Source organism: Gobius niger (assembly GCF_951799975.1).
Source record: "Gobius niger genome assembly, chromosome: 1".
Classification (NCBI taxonomy): domain Eukaryota; kingdom Metazoa; phylum Chordata; class Actinopteri; order Gobiiformes; family Gobiidae; genus Gobius; species Gobius niger.
This window is the reverse complement of record NC_136852.1, coordinates 70,212,790-70,233,287: the sequence shown is the minus strand read 5'-3', so window position 1 is coordinate 70,233,287 and position 20,498 is coordinate 70,212,790. Positions and strand designations below refer to the sequence as shown.

At 40.4% G+C, this 20,498-nt stretch overlaps 1 protein-coding gene and 1 long non-coding RNA gene across 2 annotated transcripts in view; both read right to left on the bottom strand.

Moving 5' to 3' along the window:
* Positions 1-13,798, bottom strand: part of bmpr1ba (bone morphogenetic protein receptor, type IBa) — a 64,672-nt gene extending 50,874 nt beyond the window's left edge. Inside the window, exon 1 of the mRNA XM_079552563.1 lies at positions 13,630-13,798. Within this exon, the coding sequence (XP_079408689.1) occupies positions 13,630-13,696 (67 nt within the window). The 5' untranslated portion in view covers positions 13,697-13,798. The remainder of the gene's footprint in view (positions 1-13,629) is intronic.
* LOC306960777 overlaps positions 1-20,498 on the bottom strand; it is a 590,186-nt gene that overhangs the window by 492,048 nt on the left and 77,640 nt on the right. The gene's annotated exons all lie outside the window — the stretch shown is intronic.

Below are 20,498 nucleotides of genomic sequence, written 5' to 3'. Positions count from 1 at the left end.
TTTTTTTTTTATGTATTGGGTAATATGCTTTGTTGCTGCTTTTAAGTGGACTTTTCCTGGATCTTTGAGGCTTAAAAATATTATTATGTGTACTGTATACCTCAGAACTATAAATATTTACAGATATTTCACAAAAAAGAAAAGAAAATACAGTCAGAAGCCTCATTGAGGACGTGAGACAGGCGTCAACCCTGATTATGTTAAAGTCCAGGCTGAAAGGACACCTTTACACTGCTGCCTATAGCTATTGATTGTATTTTAACGCATTTTAATATATACAATATACAGATTTTCATTGTATTTTTTTTTAATGTAATTTGATTAGGTTTTTAATTATTTTTATTACGTTTTTTTATTGTGCTTGGATGAGGAACATTGAGTTGTAAATGTACATGAAATGTGCCATACAAATAAACTTGCCTTGCCAAGAAGCAGAGGCAGTTTTATACTCAGCTCACATGAGTGAGTAACTATTTGCAGATACTATACTTACAGTATTAAAGTAATTTGATCACAGTATTTTACTGCTGCTTGAGTAATACTGTATTTTGAAGTAATCTTACCTGAATAAAACAATGGGCTACTCTACTCCTCTGTGAGTAAAACTGTAAGTGCCAAAAGCGTCCTTTTGACTGGAGCTTTGAATTAACTGAAACTCTATTAATTTAAAGCAGGGGTAGGCAACGTCAGACCCGGGGGCCAAATCCGGCCCTCCAGCACAGAACCTCTGGCCCCCCAATATGATTTTGAGAAATATGATTATGCAAATACCTGTTAAAGTACACTAAAAATGCGAGAAATAGTGTCTTTTTATCGTGTATTTTTTAAATGTCCTTGCAGAACATCCCACTGGGTCATATATAATGTCAAACAGTGATTCTCAACTGGTGGGTCGGGACTCAAAAGTGGGTCGTGAGCCTATAGGGAACTTTTTTTCAATATTTTCCATCTGAAACTACACGGAAACACACTGGAGTCTGTTAAAATATTATTGGGTTTCAGTCTTAAAAGCAAATCTACGGCTTGTTCAATAAAAACGTGTGTGGTAAATACAATATTTTATACGATGTATGACAAATTACAGTTTTATGTGGGTCGCAGCTTGTCATTAAGGTAATGGCAGGTCTCGGAGCCGGACCACTTTAGAACAACTGATGTAAAACTTTGGCATTTACAGAAAATGTTTCTTAACTTTAGGCTACAATAGTGAGGTTCGGCCCTCGGTGTTTTGGCAATGATGAAAATTGGCCCTTCATGATGCAAACTTGCCTACCCCTGATTTAAACTAATAATTAATTCAAATTTTCTTGCCTTGTATCTCAGGAATGTATGATTTTATAATCTTTTTTATGGTGTATTCATTGGAAATATTAAAGTCTTTGTCATTGTTTTATGCTTTATCTGCACTTTTACATCAACAGAATTCAGACTTTTATGCTCAAACAGTTATGCACTCATGTAGTATTTTCACCATTCTACCCGAGTAAGAAGTTACTCTTGGTTCAAAGTTGAAAAGAATATTGTGCCCCTTAAATGACTTTGGAAATCCGCTTTAGTTTCAGTGAATCTTGTAAGCGACGGTTGCTGCGGCGGGAAAAGCCTCTCTCCATAACAAGGCCACATCTGATCAGTGCACTTGGTCTGTTTGGCAGTGTTTGGATAAAGCTGTCCTTGTGTTAAGAAAACATGAGCGCGCTGCAACCTGAAGTCACCATGCAGGTGTTCGGTGACTCAGAGGAGCGGGCGTAAGGGCATCTGACGCCAAGTAACACAATAGACATTACCCCACACACAGGAGGAGCAAACTAATACGAGTAAGATGACTAGATTTATATGACAGCTGCCAAGATATCTGTCGTCATTATGCAGTATATATTAATTCCTTATATCATCATAAGTTCTTGACAGATTTTTGTACTACACTGGAAAAAATAATGTTCTATTAGAAAATGATTAAAAGTGCTATTGATTGATTTTGAGTAGATTTAAACGATCTGATAAGTCTCATTTCGAGCGCCTTTGTTTAACCTCTTACCTCCCGCCTTTAACCAAGCACATTTTCTCCAGTTCAGCTTTACCTAAATTTAAAAGCTTCTCGACAGGAGTTTACAGCCTTTAGTTTACAGCCTTTACAGCAGGGGTGTCCAAACTACGGCCCGCGGGCCTACTGCGGCACTGCTGCCACTTTTAATTGGCCCGCTGCCATTTCTAAAAATATTGATTTCTTTTTCTTCGTCAATTGAATATATATAAAAGAAATAAAAATCCATTAATAGAAAGCTGTGATGAAGGCTGATTTTTTTTTACTTCAAGCATATTCACATATTCAACATTTTATTTAATTTTAACTTTAATACAATAGAGGTGAAGTTATATATCTGACCTCTACAGAGTGCGGCCCAGTTGTTTGTATATTTTTCTGTATATGGCCCTCAGTACCACCTCTGCTTTACAGCCTTTAGACCAGTGTGACGCCTCATTTGAAAGCTACGACCTACAAAACTCATCATAACTTTTTTTGTCGTGGTTTTGTCGTTTTTTTTGCCACGTTTCGGTCCCTTTTTCTTTACATTTTTGTCACCTTTTTGTGGCTCTTTCGTTGCTTTCTTCATCAATCTTTTGTCATGTATTTATTGTTGTTGTTTTTTTTGTGTTATTGTTGCTTTTCCAGCACATTTTTGTCACTTTTTTGCCATGTTTTTGTCACATTTTGTTAGTGTTTTTGTAGTGTTCACGTCTTTTTAAAATCTTTTTTTTGGTCACTATTTTTGTCGTACTTTTTCATCACTCTTTAGTCTTTTTTATTGTGTTATTGTTGCTTTTCAGGCACATAGATAAAAAAAGAAAACTAACAAATCTACACACAAATCCATGCATAAGCCTTTGCATACATACATTTCACACCATCCATTTCTCGCCCTTTATTTAAGAACAAAACGTAATTCTGAGTCAGTGACCACATCTCGAAGACAAAAGCTGAGTTACGGGCAGGAGGCGGGAGAGTGAAAAACGATACAGCGGCGCTTACTTCCACCAAGGACAATGAAACGTAAGCTATCGCGCCGGCCGTGGAGTGTAGGAGGGAGTCTGTGTGATTTACTGAGCCCCGTACTGCTGTGCGTGATCCCCATGCGCTCTTTAAGTCTCTCCCACATCTGCTGCTGGAGGGCAGACGCTGGCCTTGGGTGACTACAGGCAGAAGAGGGGCTGTCTGGACATTTTACACGGCTTCCCAAACTTTACAGGCCGCGATGCCCAAAAAAATCATGCAAGCGTTTTCAACTAAGAATTTTATCAAACGCAGTGCCAATATCTTTCTTGTTTGTGTCTCGAACTCCTCTTGAGACCCCCACTCAGTGCCTCGCAACCCCCTGGAGGGTCTTTGGGAAGCACTGAAGTAGATAGTAACACATACTTGAGTAACTTCTTGAAGCAATTGCCTTTGCTTGAGTAGTTATTTCGCCGAGCTTCACACTGCTACTCACAAGCTTCCCAAAGCGCTACACTGTTTTATTCATTCACTCCCCACTCGGTTAGAATGACACAGTGCTTTCTGTCATGGGCTGAGTTTACACACCGACCAACAATCCGTCTGATTTCTGGAGTTCTCAGGTTATTGAAGTGGATTGTAAACCTGCAAAATCATGATATGGATAGTCTGGATTAGGAGTGGGAACCTCTGGGGACCTCCCGATTCGCCGATACTGCGATAATCAATATATTGCACTAAAATAACCTACGATACATAACAAAACAAAAAAAAACTAGCTACTTTTAACCTTAATTTTAACAAACCGCATATTATTCATCATTTACATTTCTTTTCATGTGCTTTGTACCACTTTTTTCCGTGTCTATAAATGATCCCTGACTTACACACTGAAAATGGGTCTATAGATCTGTCAGTGACTTCATTTGCATTTAAATAAACAAGAAACCACAGTCCTATCATTAAAAGTAAATTATTTGTGTGACAGTGTTTGGTCCAAGTGCTTAAAACTGTAGTGCTGCCCCCTGCTGGCCTGACTGATTTTTTGATCATCGTTGGCCTCTATTGACTGTGAAAACAGGAGCACTGCGGCCTCATTAATATGCATGACGTCATCAAAACTATCGATATCGGAATAAAAAGCATCGTATCGTCCTGCAAAACATCACGATATATCGGACAATCGATATATTGTCACACTCCTAGTCTGGATGTAGCCTAATCTGATTTCTATCTCATCAGTCACACCTGAGCATATGGGGAAAATGTAAAAGCAAAGAGGCTTTATTTTAAAGGGGAGGTAATATGCATTTTCAAGCTTTACATCATGTTATTATGTCACTCCCTCATTAAAAACATGCCTGAATTCACGTATTTTTGAGTAATCTGTAAAAACTCTGATGGCGGCCATTTTAGGTATAGGTTTGCCTGAGTCCTCCCAGGAACGATCCCACCTCCTGGAGACGCCTCCGAGCTTTCGTCACCAGCCGAGTAACCAACCACTGATGCCACAGACAGCGTGTGGAGGGGGCGTGTCGGAAAGGGTCAGAGGTTCTTAAAGAGACAGAGGCCTATTTCAAGACATTCACTACAGCCATTTTGAGAAAGCAATTTTATACAAGGCAGTTATTCTAATTTACTGCATTTACAGACCAACAGAAGGTTTCGTCATCATTGTAGTGTGATATAGACTGGTGCTATGGGATTGAAAAAAGCATAATACCCCCTCTTTAATAATAAAATAATAATAGATAATCTTATGCATACAATGTGCCAATAATGCAACTACTAAAGAGTATTGGTTAAATGTTTGTGACGTCACATTCAGGGACTGGAGGCGCCGTGCTGGACACTCACAATGGGACGTATGGAACGCGACCACGCCGCATGACATCAATCGTGTTTGGTGATAGGCTGAGACTGGCATCACATGACTTGGAATCGCACTGGAAACCTTCAGTAATCACGTGTACTAGCGTTATCGGTTTTCTCTCACCATATTAAACTTAACTACTGTGACAATTCACCTGCCTTGCCTTCAGCGAATGTAAGTCCATGTGCCGATCAAGTGACAAAGCAAACCTTTCCAATCCAAACTTGAAAGCACCGTCTCTGAAAACACTAAAGAAATGAACTGAACCAATGCTTGGCCAGACTAAAACAGCTTTAATATGATTAAATGACCAGAACTAGTCTTAAGCCAAAAAGCCCACGTTTGAAAATCACTGCACATGTGATTGATTTCTCCTTCTGAGATTCCCCCAAAAAGAATCACGAACCTTAACGTCCTTAATCATTTTAACAACTCCGCAACGTTTCCAAAGCGCCTCCACCTGCCCGTCATATTCCGAACTAAACAAATATTTGCCCGTTGAGTCAGCGCTCTCTCCATCAAATGCCAAAACATCAATCTTCCCCCGTCCCCCCAGGCAGCGCGGCGGTTCCTATCCCGCTCGGCGTACAGCTCTTTTCAGGCAGTCACGGCTCAGCCCAGACCACAAGCACGTGTTCGGGACCACTTTCCCAGGTTTACAAGCCACTAAGTGTTGATTTAATTTATGCAAATCTATGTGGTCTCAGGGCTCGCGTATTAAAACCTGACAATGGCTCTTTATGAATGACATAATACATATTTCAGAAACATCAGATTTTCCATATGTGAAGCATATTCAAATCAAATATTGTTTTAATTGTATTGGTAACTATTCAACCTCTTAGAACATTTTCTCCAGTACGGCTTTACCCAAATCTAAAGGCTTCTTGAAAGAAAGAATAAAATAAGCGGGAAAACATACACAAGGATGAAAACGCAACAAAAAAGCAATGAGGTTATTAAAATTTGCCAAAAAAGGTGACAGAAAAGTAAACAAAAACGTGAAATAAAGAGACAAAAAAAGGTGACGAAAATACAACAAAAAAGTGACGACAACATGACAACAATGCAGCGCTACACTGGTCAAGAAGCCCAACAGGGGAAACTGTGTTTGGTTAAAGGATCTGTATCCTGCTATCTTAGCCATTCCAAAGTAAAGTATAGGCATTTATGTGATATATTGTACCTCTACCACCATGGAGCACTCATTTTTGTGAGAAATATAAGCATTTTTTGGGGGTATTTTTCAATTTTTCATGCAACTTTAACAGTAGTAGAAATATAAATATCACAGCAATGAGTGAAGTTACTTCACAATGCAGTTAAAAGAAGTTGACATCTGCAACACAGCTTCGTAAATGGCCAACACACAAGCTAACACGCGTTTTGATTGACTCACCGGCCGCTCCATTGTGTGTTCACATTATGGGACTCGCGTTGGTTATAAAAGTAAGTGACGTAAAAAACATCAGAGTGTCACAAGTCAGTCGTTTACCAGGAGAGGGCGGAGCAGCTGCTCAGACCGCAGGATTCAGGAGGTTTGGTTCGAACTGCGTGAAAACCACTCTGAGGGTGTTTTTGAAAAGGAAATAACATGGCTAAAAGCTCCAAAAAGTCGATTTTGCAGGATATAGGACCTTTAAAGTGGGGGATAAAGGGTTAGTGTTGCTTGATTCACAATCACATTACTTTATATCAGAGGTGGGCAGTAACAAAGTTTTTGAGGATCTTGACTTGACTAGTATTTTGTTGAAAAATTATCACTTTTACTGCACTAAATTTGTATTAAAAATATAAAACTACATTTCTACAAAAGCTCCAAAGTCAAAAGTAAAAGCTGGCCGCAAACTTTGTCCCACTTTAAGCCTTAAAAATGGTGAAGTTGTTCAAGTTTACATTTTTTTTGCTCTGGTTCTCAAGCCAATTGTATTCCTGCCTGTCACGTTTCACCCGTCGCCATGGAGCACCTTTTGACTAATATAAACAAATGTCAAACTCCAGAGGAAACGAGTATAATCTGCTCCAACGCCGTCGCTTTCTTGCTCTCAACTGTGAAATAACCTCGGGAGGTACTGCCCCACATACTACAACATGACAAAGGCAGAATTACAAAGTATTGTGGCTAAAATGCTAACGGTACGTGATTAGCATCTGGTTAGCATAACGGTCCGTCAAAGTATATGCCATCTTTAAGCAACAGAAAAGTAATATGTTGGCCTAGTTGTATGAAACCCTGGGTACATGTGGTGGTAAGTGTTACTTTAATGTTTAGCCAAGATATTTTGAACTTTGATTACAATATTTGAGATTCCCATAAATCTGTGTAAAGCTGTCAGGTTCAAAATGCCGCTAGCTGCTCTGCGTTTAGCATGGGTGTAGCACTTTAGGTTGCCAGATTGCCATCAGCCTTAAAAGGATACTTCCACAATCCTAACACTTTTCCCAAAGCTAGCCCTAATTAGCGCTTGTCCAGTCGCTACAGCCCAGAGATGAGCTTAAGGTACCCATTTCATTTCATAATTTGAGAAAAAGTACACATAGCACAGGTGAAATACTACTCCAATACAAGTAAAAGTTGCTCAGTCAAAGTACAAATCCAACCAAAGTGTTAAAAAAAGAAGTGCAGCTCCAAAAACTCATTTCCCATTGACTTAGCATGGTCGGCACGGCAACAGTTTAAAATTGTTGACCTTCATCTATGTCACTTCCTGTCAGTGTCCAATAAGGAAGTGAAACTGTAAACATCACAAAAATGGAACTAAAGAAAGCTGGGTACAATCTCTAACAAAGTCTTAAAATATAATTGTGTTAACTATGTTTATGTCTAACTCCAGGTTGACTTTACCCAAATTTAAATGCTTCTTGACCTGAGAGTTTACAGCCTATAGAGCAATGTAACGGCTCATTTGAAAGCTAAGGCCTACAAAACTGATTGTGACGTTTTTGTTGTGTTGTCGCCGCATTTATGTCACATCTTTGAAGTGTTTTTGTCGTGTTTTCATCGCTTTCTTTTTTCATCACTTTTTTGTCACTTTTTCATTGCTTTTCTGGCACTTTTTTTCCCACTTTTTTATAGCATTTTCATCCTTGCTTTTTTTCAAGAAGCTTTTAGATTTGGGTAATGCTGAACTGGAGAAAATGCACTCGGTTAAGGTGGGGATTATAAGATTAAAAATGTTTTTTTTTATTCTCAAGTAATTTACAGATCTTCAAAAACACTACTTAAAGCAGAACTAAGTAACTCATGCCCCTAGAGGCCATAAGCGCTGCTACAGGTGTCGTAGCATGTTACGTTTTTTATTCATTAATTGTCCGTGAGAGTAAATACTACGCTGACTGAAAAGACAAAAGGACAGAGGGATATTGTGCATCCAATTACACAATGGAGATTTTTTTTTTTTCACTCAAACTTGGCTGTAAATAGTGTTTAAGTGGCGCTAGCCCGCAGTTAGCTTTGCCCGTTACCCTGTTAGCTTCTTCTTCGTGATTCTATTAGTGTGTGCTGCAATTGTGGTTTTCTGGCCTGAGACACCAGGGGGAGATGAAAGACCCTCCAATCATCCCTTTAACACTTGTATTACCCCCACAGGGACTACGGGAAGGATTTATGAAGGTAAACAAGTTACTAGTTCTTCTTTACACTAGGCTATTTAAGCAAATCTACTTTGTTACTGTTTCTCAAGAGGATTTAGATTTAGGTAATGCCAAACTGGAGAAAATGCACTCTGTAGAAAGTGGGGGTTAAGAGGTTAAATAACATTATGGAGTCTGAGGGTTTTTACATTTTTCATTAATTCAATTTAGCTGCATAAGAAAGCCAAAGAAACCAAACAAAAATAGACGGCGTAAATCCGAGGGCCGTGGCTTTAGCGTGTGCCCAGCTGGAGGGCTCTTTTCTGCTGCTGACAATCACACAGATGAATGAGGAAGACGCACAAAGGTCAACCAGAGAGGCAGGATTAGCTCCAGGCCCCTGCCGCTCGCACCGCGGCGGGACCCCGGGACTTTACACGGAGCCACGAGAACTGGGCAGGTCATTAGTCACGTTCGTGGTAAAAGAGATAGTCAGCGCCTTTCTCATTACTCAAAGATGTTGCATTGTATTATTCAATCAGTTATTCTGGCAATCACGGACAGAAAAGTGGCGGTTAATCTGTCAAGATTAGACAATTCTTCTCCTGATTTTTACTCCCTCTCTTTTTAGACACTTTTAAAAGTTTTCTGGAAAACTACACACTATCTGGTCTGAAAGTTTGAGTAGCTTTTCTTGTGAAAGGATCAAAGTGAGCGGCTTCAAAAACAACAAAACACGCCTGAATTAACCTCCTGTACGGCAACACGATGAGGACAAAACCTTCTTCCTAGTTGTGAGTCAGAAACATCGACAGTACATCGGCACAGCGCCACCTGCTGCTCCAGAGTATGCCTCAAATGGGACAAAACACACAGCCGACTTGAAACTTTTTACATCAGAGACCTTTCAAAAATGGTGTCACAAGTGTTTTATCTTTCGAATGTAGTGGAGTAAAAGTAATAAGTTCTCTCAACAAAAATAACACTCAAGTAAGATCCACAAAAACTAAGAGGTGTTACAATGATCTACTGTTTGCCAGTGCCAGTGCTCATATCAAACATGGTCACACACACACAACCCTGAACCCTAAACCCCTAACCCTAATCTTAACCCAAACCCAATCCTAAAACCACATCTTGACCCTCAAACAGTCCTTCAAACAAGTGAGGACCACCCAAAATGTCCTCACTTTCTGGTCCTCACAATGTCGTAAGTACAAAAACACAGACACACACATGTTTGTAATGCTATCTTAGTGAGGACATAGACCCTAACCCTGAACCCTAAGCCCCTAACCTTAATCCTAACCCCTACAACATACTTTTATGGGGCAAACATAATTTACCTTACAAAAAGGAAAAAAAAAAATCAGGTATAGCTCCTTTAATCCTAACCCTAATCTAAACCCAATTCTAACCCTAACCCTAAAACCACATCTTCACCCTCAAACAGTCCTTCAAATAAGTGAGGACCACCCAAAATGTCCTCACTTTCCTCACTCTGTTGGTTAAAAACTCAAACTGGTCCTCACAATGTCGTAATTACAAGTACACACACACACACACATATACCCAGTGCTCTAACAGTGCGGTGCAGGACTGAATCCCACTGTTTAATCAAAGAGACAGGAGCAGGACGTCTCAAAACAACACAAACACCAAGAGCTATCAGATTGTAGACGATCAAGGCACGAGATGGGGATTGGGCTTAAGTGCTATAAAAACGACAATACAAAGTTCTATGACCGAAGTGAAAACTGTCGCTGTGTTCTGGGCAACGTGTAACTGGTAAATTTTCAACCCCCAACAAGGAGAAACGCCTTGGAACGCACCTCGAACTGGTGATTACAACTTGTAAAGTCGATGTGGAGAGAGAGAGAGGTGCAGCGAATGATAAAAGTTCACTGCCTCAAATATAATGTTACACAGCAGATTTTGCATCATGAATGACATAACTGCACTGCAAGTTTTCTATCATTTCATATTTTCATTCGTAAAAACGTTGCGTGGCATCTGAATATTTGTCTCAATTTAGAAAACAAACCTACATTTTTCAGTTTGATTGAAATAGGAAGAAGAGAAGAAGAAGAAGAAGAAGAAGAAGAAGAAGAAGAAGAAGAAGAAGAAGAAGAAGAAGAAGAAGAAGAAGAAGAAGAAGAAGAAGAAGAGTTTTTAATATCTTTAAACTTTTGAAAATAATAAAGAGAGAAAAAGTCTTATAATGGTGCGGAGGATAAGAACTAGGGCTGGGTACCGTTTTTCAATACCGGTACTTTAACGATACTTGGTTTTCGATACCGATACCTGAACGATACTTTTTTTTTCGATAACTATACTAATTTATTTGTCATATAGAACCAAGAAACTTCCTTTACTACAAACGGGCAGAAAAAGCACTTTTCAAGTTTTATTTATTTATTTTTTCAAATTTTTAACCAGTTTTCTCATGTTTTTTCCCCCAAATTTCCCATATTTTTCCACATTCTTCCCCTGAATTTTCCCAGTTTTTTGCCATATTTTTTTCCCAATTTTGTTACATTTTTCCCAAATTTACCCAATTCTTTCCACTTGTGTTTGTAAAATGTTTCCATATTTTTTCTATGTGTTTTTTTAAATTTTATTTTTTCCCAAAAACCTTTTCAATTTTTTCCCCTACAAATTTACCCCAGTTTTCCCACTTGTTTTTCTCCAATATTTTTCCACTTTTTCTACATTTTCTCCCTTTTTTCTTTTACATTTTGATGACCAACAGTATCAAAACGTGAATATAAAGATTTTATTATATTTTTCGGTACCTGCTTTCGATACTTCTATGTTTTCAATACCAGTCGTACCTAAAGCTTTTTTTTCAACAGTACCCAGCCCTAATGGGAACGCACAAAAATCGAGATTCTCAATTATAGCGCAGCTCTAATGAACCGCTCAAAACAGCTCAATAAACATTCTGAATTTAAAATGTGTGACAAGTCTGAAAGAAATGTTTGCAGTCTAAAAATCCAACTTTTACATCAGAGCAGTGGCAATAAAAGCAGAAAAGCTGCGACTTTCGTGATCGCAAACATCCCTCATACTGGCAGACTGATCTCTGACTCACTCATGGCCCTTTGGTACAGGATGGTTGCACGGCGGCAGCAGCAGTGGACACTCTACCCTCCGTATGACACATCCAAGCAACATTTTGAACACTTAAAGGTCCTGTACCTGATTTTTTTTTGGTCTGTGTCAAATCAAATAGTTTAATTCCTAACGTTCTTGACACATTCCGAGCTTCCGTAATCTTCACATGGCTGAGTTTAGAAGCACTTTCACACTTCTCAGGGTCACTGTCACAGAAATGCTAAAACAAACGAGCCTGCGAGTTCACAACATACGAAGAAAGCTTTGTTTTTAGATGCACGGTGTTTCTTTCTACAAATTACTGAGTTTGCAGTTTACTAAAGGACAATTTTGTCTCATTAACCTCTTACCCACAGCCTGAACCGAGCCCGTTCTCTCCGGTTTGGCTTTACCCAAATAATGGCAACAACATAAGGATAAAGATCCGTTTGTAGCTTTCAAATTAGTCGCGACAGTGGCCTGAAGGCTCTGAGCTCCAGACGAGAAGCTTTTAAATTTGGGTAAAGCTGAACAGGAACAAACACGCTGGGTTAAGAGGTTAGCCGATCTCATTTTCTCCAGTTTTACCCAAATCTTAAAGCTTCTTAACCTGAGAGCTCACAGCCTTTAGGCCACTGTAGCGCCTAATTTGAACGCTAAGGCCTACAAAACTCCACTATGCTTCTTCCTTGTTTTTTGTAGTCAAGTTTTAGTCATTTTTGTTGCATTTTTGTTATGTTTATACAACAAAATGTGACACAAATGCAACAAAACAACAAAAAAGGGACAAAAATGTGGAAAAACAATTAAGACTTGACATGGAAGCTCAGTTTTGTAGGTCTTGACTTTCAAATGCGGCTTTACCCTGGCCTATAGACTGTGAGCTCTCAGGTAAAGTAGCTTTCAGATTTGGGTGAAGGCGAACTGGAGAACATTAAGGTGGGAGTTAAAGGAGCTATACCTGATTTTACATCTAGAAATGGAATGAAAATAATTGTATCCTCCTTTAGTATATTGTAAACTCACATGCTTGTAGGTAAAAGGGCGTGCATCAAATTATAAAACATTTGTATCGATTTTATGAATTTTCAGGCTGTTTTTGCAGCATTTTTGTGAATGTGAGCCTGAAAAGCGACCCAGCAAGTTGTGAAAACTGCCTATTAACTTGTCCCTGAAAAGAATTTGGATTCTATAAATACATTAGTTTGGACCACAACTAATATTTTAATTTAGTGGCTTCCCCTTTCATTGTTTGCAATCAAAAAATCAGGTATATTTGTGTGACTTTTTGTCACATTATTGTCACATTATGGTCACATTTATCACTTTTTGTCACATTTGTCTCTCTTTTTGTCACATTTGTCTCTCTTTTTGTCACATTTGTCTCTCTTTTTGTCACATTTGTGTGACATTATGGTCACAAAAAGTGATAAATGTGACAAAAATGTGACAAAAATGTGACAAAAATAAGACAACAATTTAAAAAAAATATAGGTATAGCGCCTTTAAGAGGTTAATATTAAAAAATCAGGTATAGGGACTTAAACTTAACTTTAAATATATGATTGTGTTTAAGTATTGTTCTGGATTTCTGCAGCTGAAGATGAAAAGGACTTTGTAGATGCTAATTTGAATCGGTTTGTGTGAAAATTGTCAAAATTGAAAAAACTTTGAAAGATTTGGTATATTTATCTTGCATGTCTTTGACTAAACAACTTATTCAGGATCAAATCTGTAAGAATTCAAATTTCTGAGTAAAAAAAAATACAACAAACTTTAAAATATTGTGAAGTTCGGAGAGAATATTTGGGTGATGTCGCCACAAGTGAGAGGACTTTTGCACATTCTGAGGAAAATCAAATCGGTCTTGAAGCTCCAGTAAATGCATGAAGAAACGTCGGTACATTGTGAGGATTAGGTAATGTATTTGATTCCAGGTGAAAGTGTATATATTAAGAGAAAATAGCTATGCAAATGGTTGAGTTCAATGCAATGTCTCCCCTGAAGTCTTGTTTCTTTTTGCATGGTGGAAATGATCAATAATACATCGTCGCATCAATTTTCTGGCAAGTTTTCCCCTCACGGTGCCTTCACTTACCGTGGGTTTGCAGCGAGAACACTCCAAGCAACAGCAGAGGGCTCAGCAGACCCCCTTGCCCTGGCATGGTCCTCCCTCCTTCTCCTCTTCTGCTTCTTCTTCTTCTTCTTCTCCTCCTCTGTAAGTCCCGCTAAAGATCCAAACAGTACGTCCTCGCCTCACAGGAAAAAATAAACGTCAGAATAAAACTCCACAGGACCAAAGACAGAGCACGCACGTCCCGCTCGAGAAGAGGTCCTACTGCGCTCTGAAGCTTCGGAGCCGTCCAGCTGAGAGAGTGTGAGGGAGAGAGGGAGAGAGAGGGAGGGAGGGGTTGTGTCAAAGGGGGCGGGGAAAGGGGAGGGGCCTGGGAGCAGACAGAGGAGAGAAGGAGAGACGGATATTAAAAACAAGCACAAGGATCAAGAGGATTCAAGGCCACTTACCGAGCGGAATCCTCCACAAACCTTGAAACGCTGGGGCCAATCGGAAACCTGAGATGAAAAGAAGCAGCAGTGTTGGCAATATGGATGGAGAAGACTTTATAACTGCGTTTAGCTGCAGAAGACTTGCCTTAATATGCATTTAAAATCTGTCCAAAAAAGTGTATATAGTGCTACTTAGCCCTATCAAAGTTATGTATACAGATTACTTTCACAATGAATTACATTATTTTATAAATGTGCAGTGATGAAACGATAAGCACTTTGCCTCATACCTTTTCTTTCTTGCTAATGTTGTGTAGCATGAAGCTAAAATGTAATGATTGATGTACTCCTTTGATTTGAGGAAATACCCTCAATTGAAATAGTAACCCTACATTTTCCTTTGTCATGGCGATGTGAAAACAGGAAGTGACCTCCCTCTCTCCTGGTACAGCTTAATTTTGGTTTTAATTGGTTTTCTGGATACCTTTGTACATTTTGCTGTGTTTTTGTGGAGGTTTGGTGGATTTGTTTATTTTGAGAGTCCAAAATGGTCCTGAAGAAAGCAGCTTTCTAAAGGTAAACACAATGCTAGCTTATGAGCTAAACCCATTTGAGACCTACTCATTTCTGAAGACACTGAAGAGGTACCAAGAGCCTCCACACCTGCAGCACAGAGGAGGCGTCACAAGAGGAGCTACAGGAACGAAAAAAAGGGACAAACGAGGAGATGGTGAAAGACTGTTGTGGAGCGGAGGGAGCTGATCAGTGCAGGACACCACGCTCTGACACAGGGACAAACCCAGGAGGCGCTGCACCGTTTCAGAGGGCAGCCAGCCAGGTTTCCTCCGGGTGCTACGGTTTCCCAGACCTCCAAGGTCATGCGCAGCAGCTCAGGACGGACACCTGAACACTATTACGGTGTATGCGTGTACAATGACAATAAAGCACCTACTTACTTACTTATTAAGTAGAAACAATGACAAAGGAAGCGTGAAAATATAAACATTTTCAGCGAACTGCATTTGTGGTTTCTGTTTTTCCACACTCTTTTGCAGGATGTTTTTGTGCGTCTTTTTTGGTTTTTACAAAATAAACAAACAGCTAGCTTGTGCGCTAAAGACATTTGAGACCTACACATTTCTTCTTCTGAGACACTGAAGAGCCGCCCACACCTGCAGCACAGTGGAGGCGTCACAAGAGGCGCTACAGGAAACAAGGAGGGGACAAATGAGGACAAGATGGTGAAATACTGTTGTGGAGTGGAGGGAGCGGCAGGAGGAAGAGGAAGGAGGAGGAGCTGACCAGTGCAGGACATCACGCTCTGAAACATGGACAAACCCTGGAGGTGCTGCACTCTTTCAGAGCATCAGAGGAGACTGAGACAGCCAGCCAGGTTTCCTCCAGGTGCTACGGTTTCCCAGACCTCCAAAAGGTCACGTTGATAGCATAGCTCAGTCACAGTAGTGTGTGGGAACCAGTCTCCAATAGGACCAGGAAGCGTCTTTCTGTTTTGGTGTGTTTAACTGAAGGACTGTAAAACTGTAACATACAGAAACACAAAGGATGCATATTACAATCTTATTTGGGCAAACAAACAATATAAATATAAAATAAGTAGCTTAGAGATAACTGAAACGTCAAAAAACGATCTCATAAGCTAGCGATTAGCACGATGCTAAATTACATGGGAAAAGCCATAGGGATGCTAACGGAATTAGCGCTGAATATAGTCTTACAAATTACGAATTGAGAACATCCTAAAATGACTAAATTTGGCATCTAATGGAAGCTAAGATGACTATAATTCGGATACTTACAGACAGATATTTTTTGTGGAGCCAAAATAAAAAGTACAAGCTTAAACACTGTGAAGTTTGACTTTCTGTGAGACTGCTTGGAGCATAACTGAACTATGGAAGCACCAAGAGGACAAAACACGAGAAACTCAAAACACAAATAACAATTGGCACGAGGGGGAAGAACACAGCGACACCTGAACATCAGTGCTTGAATGTAAATTAGTATTTTCAGGAACACTTTTGGTATTTTGTGATGGATTGGGGAAACAGGCCAAAACATTTGCCGGAACACTCTCATTAGACACCATTATATCAGATACATTTTTTGCCGGATCCTCCTAAATATTTCCCGAATCCTTTTCCCTGAAAAAAATGAATCCCCCAAACGGGATCAAATTAAGCACTGCTGAACATAATGTCGTTGCGTGGCTGAACAATGACTACTAAAGCACTGACTTACTTAAATTGTTATCTGTGGTCCAAACATCCCAGTTCTTCAAAGTCATGCTGTTAAGGACATTTTACAACTTTTGCCGAGTGATACTTTCACAGTAGTATAATATAAACAACTACAATAACAAGTTGTGATAGTTCACTGTTGTTAAGATGGTTTTTAATTTGATGCATGGAAAGGTTTTTTCCCTTTTGGTAGAACACAGTGTCGTGATTTATGTCCCAGCCCTGACAGTTTGCTAAAGTTCTCTCCGCCTTAAAGGGATACTTCAGGATTTTTGACATAGGGCCTAATTTCCTAGTTATCCAGAGCGTTGCTGATTTCTGGAGAAATTTTTTTTTGTAATTCATGCGGTTCTTATATTTGAGCTTCGAGGCGCTAGGCTAGTGCATGTCTATGGTATCAGCTAGCCTGCATTAAAAACAGTCTGACCCACTCCACAGTGCACCTGAGGTAAATCACTTATAACACCAGACTAACCATATAAATGTCTGTGTCGGTAGAATAATTTTTGGAATATAACTGACCTTGTATCACATGAATTACCGCATTTTGAGGGACTATTTTCTAGCAGATCACTCCGCCGCTGCGTAGCTTATACAACCACGAAGCTGATGCTGCTCAAATATAAATGCAAAACAGCTATAATGATTCTATTAACACATACATTTATATGGTTAGTCTGGCGTTATTAGTGATTTGCCTCAGGTGCTCTGTGGAGCGGGCCAGACTGTTTTTAATGCAGGCTAGCTGATACCATAGACATGCACTAGCCTAGCGCCACTAAGCTCTTCAAATATAAGAACTGCATGAATTTAAGAAAAAAATATCTCCAGAAATCAGCAACACTCTGGATAACTAGGAAATGAGGCCCTATGTCAAAAATCCTGAAATATCCCTTTAACCTCCTTTCACCCTTGCACTGTCCTGTCCGAAAACGCCAAGGGGGCAAAGAGAAAAAGTACATTTATGTGAAGTGCAGGGGTGGGTCGAGTCGCCAAAATATTTAGACTGTGGTGGAACTTCTACTCAAGTGCAAGTAAAAAGTACTGCACAATACAACCACACCAAGAAGTACAGTTACATCACATGGTTACTCCCGTAGCTGTATTTGAGTAGCTGATTTCAGCGGCTGTGCTCAGGGTTGCAGAGCTTGTTGCCAGCCGTTCCGTTCCTCGGGCAGTGCACCTGCGAGATCTCTCACTCTGACAAAACGCCTCATTTACATTCTCTTTAATTTTCCCATATTAAGCAAGTCATAAAGGTAAAACTGGTGCTTTATCTGTGAGCTGGAGTTTCAATCACGAGACACAGATGGTGGATTAGAAAATATGTGTTACAAGTTCTCATGAATTCATTATTTTATATGGATATAAATGACCAATAAGATATAAGATTTATGTACAAGTGTTTGATTTCCCCATGGATGTGTGGATTTTTCTCATATTGAGGTCTATTGTAGAGCAGTAGTGAGTTTTCCACAGTTTATGATCTAATAGGACACATAATGAGCCTAAATCATTCTGCATAAATCAGCAATTGAGTCGGAATTCACTGGGCTTTTAAAATCCAACATATTCAGAAAGATATACCTCGATTTTTTCCCCTATGTGCCTGCAGTGTCTCTAATTGAAAATCAAGATGGAACAATGTGAAAGAAAGACAATTGTGTTAGTTTTTTTTCTTTTTTCTACCCATTTACGCCTCATGATGTGATGGGAAATCAGCGCTCCAGAGCTTCTTGGCACTAACACATAAACGCCCGCGGACAATCTAATAAAGCATTTCCTCTTCAGACTCTTTGCACTTTGCTTTTAGCACCGAGCCCCACACACACACCGGACACACACACACACACGCTCTCCAGAGGTGTTGCACAAAGCTGTGGGGAGATGTTTTGAGTTGTCTCCTATAGAGCCGGGTTTGAAGCCTTCTAATGGACTGTGGCATTCCTGTTCACACTCATTCACGTCGTTCGTTAGCGGGGGGACAAAGGGCCGGCCGGCTGGTCCCTCGCTCTCCAATGAAAGAAAAAATCACCCGATAAGTAAACAGAGCTGCCCCCGGCCGTCGTGCTCCCCCCACCTGCCAACTCTCCACGCTGATGGGAACCCAGGTTCTGCTTTTTCAAGGCCGGCAAGTTGTGTCCGGATACGGTCGGTCCTTCAACAGACGTGGAGGCTCACAAACCCAGACCAGGTCGGCCCTTGGGTCTGGGGCGGTTTGTTTGGACCGGTTTGAGGGATGGGAGACGTGATGCGCTGCAGTGGCGCAGTTGGTCGCCTCATAATCGGAAGGTCGGGGATTGGAATCCCAGCTCCTGCAGATGCACTGTGTCCTTGGGCAAGACAAGAGATTGTGAATGGCCTATAGGCAAACTATGCAAGGCGCGTAGGGCCCCCGCAGCTGCAAGGGCCCCGCATCTCAGTCAAACTACGGTGTTGTTTCACTGGCCTTTTTGTCTTAAAGATGAGTTGAATCCACACGGTTCTCATGCACACAGTTACTTACAGTAACTCTGGTTCTCTGAATGTGCACAGTATAAAACAAATTGGGCTACTCACAGGCTGATTCTCAGAGGTGAGACAGAAATAACCGTCAGGTGCAGGTTTCAGTTAGTTTTAAATCAGCGGTTCCAGACAATGTGACTGTTTGCCATTTTGAAAAGTTGGGAAATAGACTAGTCGTCGTCCTAAATCCCAGTCTCACGGTGGTTTGGTGGTTAGTGGTTGTCACACAGAGGGGCGGGGCCTGAATTGAGGTCATTATGTTCCCCTCATACCCTCCACTACTGCACAGTGAAACTGTTTTTGACTGTAAATGGATTCGCTCTTCATTGAATAACCTTGGGATGCTACTGTAGGGCCCCCACGTGGATTTTTGCTTAGGGCCCCAGAAGGGCCAGCACCGACACAAGGCAATTCAAAGTGCTTCACAGTTGCTTAAAATCACAACAAAACAGATCAATCAATAAAAACATCAACATAAAAATGACCAATTACAGTAAAAGGCAAGAGTGCAGATAAAATACTCTTTTCAGTCTGGATTTGAACATTGTCAGAGTTGAGGCCTGTCTCACGTCCTCGTGAAGACTGTTCCAGATTTTAGCTGCATGAAACTGAAACGCAGCCTCACCATCTTTATTATTGACTGTGAACAACCAGGAGACCCCTCCCTGAAGTTCTCAGGGCCGAGATGGTTCATACGGCTGTAACATGTCAGAGATGTACTTTGGTGCTAAACCATGAAAAGACTTGTAACAAGCAGAACTGTTTTAAATTCTATTCTCTGAGTGACAGGGAGCCAGTGCAGAGACCGGAGCACTGGACTAATGTGGTCGTATTTCCTGGTTCTTGTCAGGACTCGAGCAGCAGCAGCGTTCTGGATGTTCTGCAGTTCTCCGATAGCTCGTTTAGAGAGGCCAGTGAACAGGCCATTACAAAAGTCTAATCGACTTGAGACAATCTGGTTTAGAAGCCGCTGATGCAATGGACTTAATATGACTGTTAAAATTCAGGTCTGAGTCCATGATTTCCCGTAGATCTCTCTGTGTTTTTGTGGCCAAAGACAATTATCTCAGTTTTATCTGTATTTAACTGGAGGAAGTTGTTTTGCATCCACACACTATCACACCACACACATCTGTTTGACACAGTGACAGTGAATCTACAGGCCCATGTTCACCTATACTGTCAGAGAAACAGACCTGAGTATCGTCTGCGTAATGGGTGACTGGTTCCTTTATGTAAAGCTCTTTGGGCCTCATGAAAGGAGAAAAGCAAGAGTATTTCCACAGCTGGATAGGCCATTCAGAGTCACTTGGTTATAATTATTCGTGTATTATGGTTTCTTCTATGGGTAACCATAGACATGCATGTTTATAAAATAAACACAGTAAAGGTGAGTTTGGTCTATTGTTTACTTTGACAGTAAAACTAAGAAGTTAAGGGAGAAAACTCTGCCTGGAACAAACCTGATGTGAAGTTGCAAGATTGAATCAACCTGATAAATGACTTTTTGTCCCATTGTCTTGCACTGTTTTTGTATCCGGAGGTTAAAACCGCGGCGATTTCAGTTGCAACTCCACAAAGTCCTCTCTCCCCTCCGCCCCGCTCCCTTCCTCCAGTGAACCAGAATGCCATCTCAAGCATGTCGAGCCGCGGGGAGCCTTTTAAACCGCACTGACAGCGCTTGCCCCCCAATCCTCAC